Genomic DNA, 10285 nt, shown 5'->3' with positions numbered 1-10285 from the left:
CGTTGACAGTTTCATTATTTGCTAATAGTTTTTTTGCTATAATAGTTTAATTTGTCGTTTTCTAATTTGTATTTAAATTGAAAATTTTGCGATATTTTTACCCGCCGCATATTGTTTATTGCAGGTTATCAAAGACAAAAACTGTTTTTTCATTTAACATCTGCTATGCCGAGAAAGAATATACAACAAATTTGCTCACCGAACGTTGATAAAAATTTTGTTTTGCCGGAAGCAATTAATAGTAGTATTTTATGCTGTTGTTGGGAAGTTTTGATTGACCCAGAGTTACAAACAAATGGTGATGTTTTGAAGTTAACAAACAAATGTAATAATTTGAAATGGTTTTGCGAGTAATGTATAAAATATGCAGACGGATTTAAGGGTCTTACCAAATTACTCAAAGCTAGATTTTGTTCACTGGAGACAAAATTAAAGACTCTCGACTCTATCGGTGACGATCTTCTCAGACTCCGTGCAAATATAGAGGCTAATAAAGATAGTCATGATCGATTAAAACATGTCGATAAAAAGATTGACCGGTGAATTGGTACTTTAAAAAATGAAATCAACACTTCTTGGACGGATGTGGTCAAAAGAAACATGGATGAAGTAAACAAAGGAATAACTTCGGTTCTCTAAATATAAAGCGGTTTATGAGTTGTGGTCTAATGGTATGGACGTATTCGTATTGACTGAAACATGGCATGGTTCATCTAATAATTTAACAGTAAAACTGGCAAAGCCTGAAGAATTTGGTTATGTTAACTGAGTGCGACCTCTGGCCCCAGGTCATGGTGGAATAATTGTTTACTTTAAAAAAAGTTTTAGAGTTAAAAAAATCGAAATGCCGGTTTTCAACTCCTTCGAGTCATTTGTGCTTAGAATATTCTGCGGTAAAACAAGTATTATTTTGTTAACTATTTATAGACCGAGTTCAGCTCCAATCACACCTGTTTTTTTCAATGAAATCGAAATCATGTTGAAACATGTATCGATAGGCGCTGATTTTTTGCTACTGGCTGGAGATTTGAATGTACACGTTGAAAGAACGGATGATGATCATGCTGTCAATCTTCGGAAAATCTTTGAACTATTTAATATGCGTTAAGAGAATTGACAAACCTGATCATGTTCATGATGGTACCTGGGATTTGGAGGCTTCATCGACTGAATTTCCGGCATCTGCCTGTTCGGTTGATCCTTGTGGTTTGTTTTCTAATCATGGTGTGGTTCAAGTTAATTTTCCTTTGGTGTTCAAGTTGCCGGTGGTTAGAAAAAACTGGTTCATTCATGGAATCGGGTAGATTATAATCAGTTCGCCACTTTAAAACAAAACTCGCCAACCTGTGGATGGTTTGATTTGTCTGATCCAGAGTTTTTGATCAAATTGTTTGAGAAAGAAATCAAAGCTATAATAGACATTGTTGCTCCACAGCACTTAGTAGCATCCATGAATATACCAGTTTTTATTTGATGAATGAAGGTTTTCTAAGAAATCATGCAAAAGAGCTGAAAGAAGGTCCAAACGGCATTAACATAAAAAATTTCTTTGAGTCTGTCAATAAAAAAAATATTTTGCTTGCTTCGAAAAAATAAAAATTACTGGAGATGTTTAATCGATTTCAATCAATCTAACCCCTGGCGTTTTAGAGGACAATCATTAAGGTTTTAAGCACAACCAATTCATCAAATTCACCGAATATGTCTGTTGATTTAAACTCAGATGACTTAGCACAGTTTTTAAAATTAAAGTAGATACAATTCTTGAAACAACGAAACATGCCAATAAACGAAAAATGCAACCGGCGCATTCGATAATTTTGTCTTTATCTTTTCAACAATGCTCTTGTAAAATTGTTCACGATTCAACAATGAAATCTTGTCTGTTGTTCTGTCTACCAACAAAACTGTTCCAAAAGCACGTTCATCTGTTTCTTTCGTTTTTAAAATTTTTCATCAACTTATGTCTAACATCTGGTTATTTTTCGATGTCGTTAAAATTTGCAATAGTCACTCCATTATTGAAGAAACAGACTCTAGACAAGAATACGTTAACAGATTATAGACCGGTGTCAAATCTGCCATTTTTATCTAAAGTTATTAAGCGAATCGTTCAAAAACAGCTTCTGCATATTTCCAATCAACACAACTTTCCACCAAAATATCATTCGGATTTCAAAAAATATCACTTAACTGAGTCTGTATTGATTGATGTTGCATCAGAGTTTGCAACTATGGATGGTCAAAATATCAAATTTTGCTCTACTCGAGGTGACTTTATTCGATTGCTTTAATCATGCCATTTTACCAAAGAAACTTAAAAAATCTCTCGGAGTCTCAGGAGTTGCAATTAAATGGTTAGAATCATGTCTTTTAGGGCGTAAACAACAAGTTTCATTTAACAATAAAGCATCAAATATCTATGAATTCAACCATGGTGTACCTCAGGGTTCTGTTTTGGAAACACTTCAGTTTCTACTGTACACGTCAGACGTATTCGATTTGATAAAGTCATTCAGTTTGAAGTATCACGCATTTGCTGATAATATTCAGATTGTGGTTGCTTTGTTCCAAAAACCGTTAACAAACTTGCTCGATGTCTGTTGGCCGTAAAATCATGGATGATTGATCACCGACTGAAATCGAATAAATTTTTGCCTGTAGGAACGTGGCAGAAAATTGCTAGATTGCAAATTGACTCACAGAATCAGCAACTCTGATATCTCATTCTGCCAGTTCGTCCGAAATTTAGGAGTTATTTTTGAAAAAAACATGTCAATTCACAATTCGTTCATTGATCAAACCAATGATAATGATTTGACCTGAAGACCCGGAAGATTAAAAATCTTGTAGTGGCCACCAGTTCAAAAAATTTCAGAAAAAAAACGAAAAGAATAAAGATTAGCGTCTAGAGACCCAGTTCCCCCGAGGTAGGACAATGTTCTCTTTGCCATCAATTTTTTGCGCCAAATTAGGCGATCAGTTATATCCATTTCATTTAAATTTAGAGCTTTCAGGACTTCTTTGGACGGCCTTTGGGACGTGTGCCAGGTACTTCAACATCTGCAAGAGAAGTTATGGCACTGTTTTCACTTCGTTTGACATGACCAAACCACCGCAGACGATTTTGCCGGCATTCGTCCTTTATATCATCTAAACCAGCACTACGCAGGATTTCGGTGGATTTGATGTGGTCTTTCATCCATCGGAGCATTTTCATATCGGTTCGTTGAAGTTGTTGTTCCAGTTTGGTTGTCATTGGCCATGTTTCTGCACAATATAACAATACCGGACGTATCACAATTATAAAGTCTTGATCGTAGTGGTATTGTGATGTCACGCCGCATCAATATAGAGACAAGGAGATGCCATTTATTCCAGGCTGCACGTATGCGTGCTCGAACGGCAGCTTCAGCTGTTCCAGTACAATCCAGAACATCCCCTAGATATTAAAACGATGTACTTTCTCTACCTTAATGGCTTCAAAAACATTGCTATTTCGAATTTGTTGTTGTGGATTGATGCAAGCAGGACAAACAAAATTGGACACTTTAGATAAATTGCCAACAAAGTTTGTGACACCACTGGCTACACTGACACCACTGGTTAAACTGCCCTGAGCATGACATAAAACTGCATCCACGCTGACTTGCGTGCTTTTGAGCAAATGGCTAAGCCCACCGCTTATAACTGGTGGTTGTCTTCAGGATGGGTGTCCGGATGTGACAAATTTCCCCAAAATTTAATTTATTTCGTGAAATTAAATAACTAAAAAAAAAGAACAAAATGACAAAAATCAATTAATATATAATAATGATTAAGAAAATGGTAGACAAAGAAAATCGTGAGCTGGAAAAAAGTTTGAGTTGTTATTATATAATTTTATAAAAAATTTACATAAAATTAAATCGGAGATTGATTTTTCAATTAAGATAAAAAATTAGATTTTTTAAATAACTCTAATTAATTAGTTCCAAAGACGCATCGATACATTGAATACAGTGTTAATAATAAAATTTGTTCTAGGTTTAGATAAATAAAAAATAGGGTTGTTTCTGAAAATTTTTAGCCTTGAATTGATAAAACTGTTTACGTTGTCATTAAGATGGGAGCAATAATTTAATTTATATATTTTAAAAAGAAAACTTAATGAATACATTACATGCAAGTCTTCTATAGACCTGTTTGAGGATTCATAATAAAAAATGATATGATGTATGCTACTGGAAGATGAGGACATAGATGAAGCAAACAATGGAACAAATTTTGAAGATGATATAACGATAGTTGACCTTCCGTGGATCTACGAAAATCTAAATTAGATTATTATTATGGGCGTCCCCCATAACGGGACGGTGCCGTGTTCACAAGGTGCCTCCATTTCAAGCGATCATGAGCAAGTCTCCAGGCCGAGTAAGGACCGTAGTTGATAAGGGACAGGTTCTTTTCCACTGAGCGAATCTATGACGGTCGAGTCCAGTCCGGTGGCGGTCGGTCTATGACAGCTTTTAAAGCCCGGTAATGATCCTCCATAGGACTGGTACAAGCTATGTGACCAAAGAAGTTTAGACGACACCTGAATAAAAGTGAGGAAACGGAGGGATGCTGTGTTCTTCTCCTCACCTCAACATTGGTGACGTGATCGCGATAGGTCAGACGAAGGATTCTGCGCAAGCATCAATGATCTGTAGCGTCTGGCCTCTTCAAACGAGCGCCAATGGTTGACCACGCCTCGCATCCATTGAGCGGCATGGGGATGATGTATGCGTTATACAATCAACCTTTGGTCGTCACCGAAATGCCCGAGTGCCATATACCACAATCAAGGAACCTCATACACGCGCGGACAATGATGATTCGACGCGAAATTTCAGCGTCACTACTGCCTGACGAGTGTATTTGGAAGCCGAGATATGGAAACGAACCCCCAATCAGTACGTCATTACCCAGCACAAAAACAGACGCAGGTGGCGGATCGCCCAGAGAAATTGCCTGAATTTTCGTTTTGTCCCAGTTGATTTCTAATCCAAAAGGCTTTGCCTTCTCGGACATAGTAGCCAACTACAGTATGAGAACATCTTGCATCTCAGTCAGCAGAGCGACATCATCTGCATAGTCCAGGTCCGTGAACACCTCCCTGCCGATTGTGGCGCCGAGCATACCTTTGTGTACGGAACGCTCCATGATCTATTCCATCGGAGGCCAAGAACTCATCCGGCGCAAGTATACACCCCTGTCTGACGCCGCTATCAATCTCGAACTACCAAGAGCATCGCCCCTCTGATCTAACACAGCTCAAGGTGTGGGTGTATAGAGCCTTAATCAGTTTTACTAGGTGATCGGGGATGCCCAGACCACGGAACATCAGCCACGTGGCATCCATGTTGACTGAATCAAAAGCCGCTCTCAAGTCAACGTAGGCAATCCAGGGAGGTCTACCAAACTCACGTCTGGTCTGTAGAAGGAGTGAAAGCGTGAATATGCTGTCGATGGTAGACCTACCAGGCGTGAAGCCACTTTGCTCTCCACGGTGCCGAGACAGCAAGAGAGGACGGATGCCAAATTAGATTGTTAGTCATGATTGAACATTGGTGCTAATTTTAACGCTATTGAGTAATATTAAAATGTTATCCATTTTCAACTTGAAATTTTTATTTTACAATAAAAAAAATCCTAATCTTTTTTTACTAATTTAGGTTAAAAATATGCCGAAACAGAAAAACGAGCCTAGTAACATGCTTGCTAGCTCCGGATTTCATCTCCATAAACTGAATTAACAAATAGTGATTCATTTAAAAAATAATAAAAATTTGATTAGTATGCTTACTATTGATTTCAGGACCACGACATGAACCGGAATTAAATTCTTTTTGCAATGTTTCGTAACCATTGTAGAGTCTTTTTAATTCTAGTTCTGTTTGGTTAACTGAAGCTAACAAATTCTGTAATTATATATCGAAGAATTTACTAAAACGCATTTTACAACTGAATATTCTTAAGTAAAATGCTACCGTTGCATACCATCATTTCCTAAATTTACAAAAAGTTAAAAAATAATTCGACTTATAAATGAAAGTTAGCTTTTAGCAATACTGTAAGAATTCTGTAACAAATTCTGTAATTATATATAGAAGAATTTACAAAAACACATTTTACAGCTGAATATCCTTAAGTAAAATGCTACCTTTGCCTACCATAATTTTTTAAATTTACAAAAGCTTAAATAAATTCGACTTATAAATAAAAGTTAGCTTTTAGCAATACTTGTAAAATTATATGCTTCATAAATAAGATTTGTTTTTAAAAACCATAGGCTGTAAGATGATGTATTTATATACAAAGTTTTAAAAAAGTAAAATCGTACATATTTCTCACCTAGATGATATACAAATAAGGTAGAAACTATTGTTTTGTTTGTACAAATAGCATTTAGTATTTCTAATGAGATCTATCACATTGTTTGATAACCAGGATGACGGAGTGGGATAAAAAATATCCGACTTCAACCAATCAAAAAATTCTGATTTCGGGTAAAAATTTCTAACTCCGACTCCGGGTTAGGATCCCATCTTAATTTTACTTAAGCAACACTTTGATTTTATTGACATTATTAGCATCTATTTTTAGTGTTAAAGATGATTGCATGTTGCTACAAATATTTATCTTTTAAAAACACGATCTCAAAAAAATATTTTCAAAATAAAAGATTAAAAAATTGGAACTATTACAGTTCACTCAAAGTTTTTTATCAATTATCTGGTAACTGCAATTTTTAATATTTTTGCTTGTCCTGTTCAAAATTGTAATAAAAAGCCTATGGTCTACCATGGTAGATTTATCTGCATCAATGACGCATATTTCAACAGTTATAAAATAAAATTGAGGAGGGGTTTTTTGTTTTCAACATTCATGGTGGGTTCATAAATTTTTGAAATGTTGTCGCTTATTTTTATTTGAAATGTATGATTGGTTTGGTAAGAAATTTTCGAAATAGTCCTCTTAATCCAACTTTCAAACAAGATTTTATAAAATTCCATAGTGCCATTGCGTGTCGAACGCCACAGAAAAAAAATTAGGACCGCCTGCTCCTAAGTTAATCAATGATTGTCTGATGAAGTTTTTCAAAGAGATAATAGGATGCAATGTTAACCTTCCATCCATGCCACTGCACTTAGTGTTTGACATTACATTGGTTTTACTGATGTACTATATTAATCTGTAGTTTATTCTTTTTTATATTTTACATAGGCAACTTGTTAAGGACCTGGGTCTATAATTGTCAAAAAATTTTTGTGTTTGGTTTATTAAACAGTAATATTATTGCGTGATGCCATAATTCAGGAAATATTGAATTTGTTCACATAAAGTTATATTAAAAATTCGGATTAGTTATATGAGCGATGAATTTTAGTATATTGATCTGGGCCTGGGGTAGAGTTTTTACTATTGTTTATACATGTGTTATTTTTTTTAGAGTTATTACTTCCACTGCTTATTTTCCTGGTTATGTGAATCGAATTTTTATAGATTTCTTTTTTATGATTTGTACATTGATTTACTAGATTACAGACAATATGGAATTGTTAAAAGAAAATCCACAATTATCCATTATTGAAATTGCACTATTGGACTAAAAAAAAGTATTAAAAACCCAATAAAAAAATAAACTCACAATAAAATCAAAGGAAAAGTGTTCATAAAAAGCATGAATAAGCCCTTGTGATGCATCATTTTCAGGTTTCTTTGCTGTTCTTTCAAAAAGTTTTATTTAAGTTTAACATAAATAAAATAAACAAAAATTCTTTCTAATTGTTCAAAAAATAAAAATTAACTCTTCAACATTTTGAAATCATTAAAAAATTTAAATCTTTCATTTTAATTTTCACTCTAATTTATTTTTATTCTTTTGAATTTTTCCTTGCTTTGTTTTAATCGTAACTCAAAATCTCATTAAATTAAATCAATAAAAATTTACTTCAATGAAGAAAGAAATTCTGATTTCGTTTCCGCAGGAAAAAATATTAATGCTGAATTTAACCGATAAGGTGGATTTGATATTGAACTAAGATTTGTTATTGTAACTGGCAGAGAGACAAACTTCTTACTTGCAAAAAAATGTTACAATAAAGAAATTAAAGTCTAATCTAGTGAATGTTTAAATAAAAAACAATAAAAATAATAACCATAGCAATACAATTTATATATACAATTTTTTAAATCCCTTAAAAATAATTTTTAAAAATTACAATTAAAATTAAATTAAAACCGATGAAATGCAAATATTCATTTTTGCAAGTTCACCGGGTCAGCTACACTGAAATAAATAAAGTAACAAAATTGTCCAGAGGATTGACTTGCCATCTCAATGTTGATGCATGAAACTCACATTTTCAAAATCTGCACAGCCGACAATTAACGCGGAAAACCTTAGAAGACAATACTAGCGTCTTCTAGGTGTGATCTTACAAGGGATTTGTACACACACAAAAATGCATCTTCGGATAAGAATTTAAAATTACTTGCTAAAATTCGTAACATTGATTTGGCTTTGGCTATTCTGCAGTAAACATACTCTTTGAACTGTAGCTTCAAATCAATGATTAAACCCAAATCATTAATTGAGTTGACCTCTGGAACATTAAATAGTTTATCAGAAAGTAGAATAACGTAACCACTGGATGATGATTTAGGCCTATCCGCAGGAAAGAACATTTTTCAACGTTTATTTTCATATTCCATTTGTTGAACCAATATAAAACCATACTAAACTCGTTTTAGAGACTAATTACCCAAAAAATCATAGCATCATCAGCAAAAAGGAGCATAATGTTAAACTCACGAAAAATGTCATTTATAGTCTAAGCACACTCCCCTGGGGAATCCTGTTAGTGACGGGCAGCTAATAAAAAAATTTATTATCGATCGTAACAGCGAACAATCTGCTGGTAGGATAATTATTAATCCATTTCAGCAATTTAGCGTAAACACAATACATTTCTAACTTAAACAAAAGCTTCTCGTGAGAAATTTTATCAAAAGCCTTTTTTAAATCGATATATATCACGTTTGTTTCCAGACCTGAGTTTAAACCTCCAGTAACAACATCCAAACATCCATAAGTTTTAGTAAATGAAGCGTTGTTGAACACTATGGCAAGAATCCAAACTGATCTTTAACAAAAAACTTATTTTTAAGAAATGGTTTAATAAATGGTCATTAATAATTGATTCTAACAATATGCAGCAGATGGAAGTTAAAGAGATTAGTTTATGATTGGATGCATTATTTCTAAAACCTTTTTTATACAGAGATATAAGTGAACTTAACTTTCAATCTCGCGCAAGAACACCTTAATCAATGGATCTCTGAAAAATCTGACACAGATAAGGTGACACTGAGTGAATAGTCTCAAGCAACACCCTTGGATGAATATCATCAGGTCCTGATGATTTACCAATACAAAGTAACTTTATCTTTTTTATAACCAATGAAAAATCAACCAAAAGCAAGCACTCGGGTTGACATCCAGAAAGAAATCTTCATTCAATGCTACACCTTCAATAAGAACAGAAGCAAAATAACTGGCAAAAATTAGAACACACAAATAACCTAGGCGTAAAATCAGATTTTTCAATCGTCAATTTAAATATTTAGAAACTTTTTATTATAAAATTATTCATAAACAACAACACACGTTTAGATCGGGGGTTGCCGTTTGGCTACCTATGATAAAACCGAAATACCCCTCAATGCCATTCACATCTGTCACTCGCCTCAGTATCACGCAACCCCGCTTTCACTATGTCCTTCTCCACCAAACATCCTCCATCCGCGTTCAGCTTAACCCCTAAATAAACAAAGCTTTCCACTCTTTCAATACCACCACTCAACCCCGTCCTTGCGTCCGTCCTATTAATCACACCATGAACACACTTCTTACATTTGAACGTGCCTTCCACCTTTTTCACCTCATATCACTACATCTCTTATGCACCCACTTTTGACATCCTACACATAATACCGAGTTAGCCCTCACTCTCCTGTCACATACCCCACAGAGGTCTATTTTACTTATCACTAGCTCCCCCCCCCCTTCCCCACTCACCATTACCTTCGTCTTACCAATATTAACTTTTAACCCTTTCTTTTCGATAACACTTTTCCATCTGTCAAATTTTAACTGCAATTCTTCCATGCTATCAGCCATCAAGACTAAATCATCTGCATACAAAATCTCAAATAACAACCCCTCCATTATGTTTCCACACACAACATCCATCACAAT

The 10285-nt window shown here is 34.5% G+C and overlaps 3 protein-coding genes across 3 annotated transcripts in view; 1 reads left to right on the top strand and 2 right to left on the bottom strand.

Annotated features, from left to right (window-relative positions):
• Nucleotides 1–1055: 1055 nt before the first annotated feature.
• On the top strand, nt 1056–2826 carry HELRODRAFT_158513 (hypothetical protein; the record flags this gene model as incomplete). Its single annotated transcript, XM_009010563.1, has 2 exons — nt 1056–1268; nt 2665–2826. 2 exons carry the CDS (start codon nt 1056–1058, stop codon nt 2824–2826), a joined length of 375 nt encoding a protein of 124 aa, XP_009008811.1.
• Nucleotides 2827–4390: 1564 nt separating this feature from the next.
• On the bottom strand, nt 4391–5052 carry HELRODRAFT_158512 (hypothetical protein; the record flags this gene model as incomplete). The annotated part of the gene is made up of 2 exons (XM_009010562.1): nt 4391–4623; nt 4782–5052. The coding sequence occupies 2 exons, from the start codon at nt 5050–5052 to the stop codon at nt 4391–4393; spliced, it is 504 nt and encodes a 167-aa protein (XP_009008810.1).
• Nucleotides 5053–7023: 1971 nt separating this feature from the next.
• The window catches only part of HELRODRAFT_158511 (hypothetical protein), a gene marked incomplete at both ends in the record, with an annotated part of 4927 nt that continues 1665 nt past the window's right edge, over nt 7024–10285 (bottom strand). The window contains 2 exons of the mRNA XM_009010561.1: nt 7024–7088; nt 8520–8692. Of these exons, the coding sequence (XP_009008809.1) occupies nt 7024–7088; nt 8520–8692 (238 nt within the window). The remainder of the gene's footprint in view (nt 7089–8519; nt 8693–10285) is intronic.

The sequence above is a fragment of the Helobdella robusta genome (genome assembly GCF_000326865.2).
Source record: "Helobdella robusta unplaced genomic scaffold HELROscaffold_1, whole genome shotgun sequence".
Classification (NCBI taxonomy): Eukaryota; Metazoa; Annelida; class Clitellata; order Rhynchobdellida; family Glossiphoniidae; genus Helobdella; species Helobdella robusta.
The sequence above is the reverse complement of the archived record's forward strand: the minus strand, read 5'-3'. Positions and strand labels throughout refer to the sequence as shown.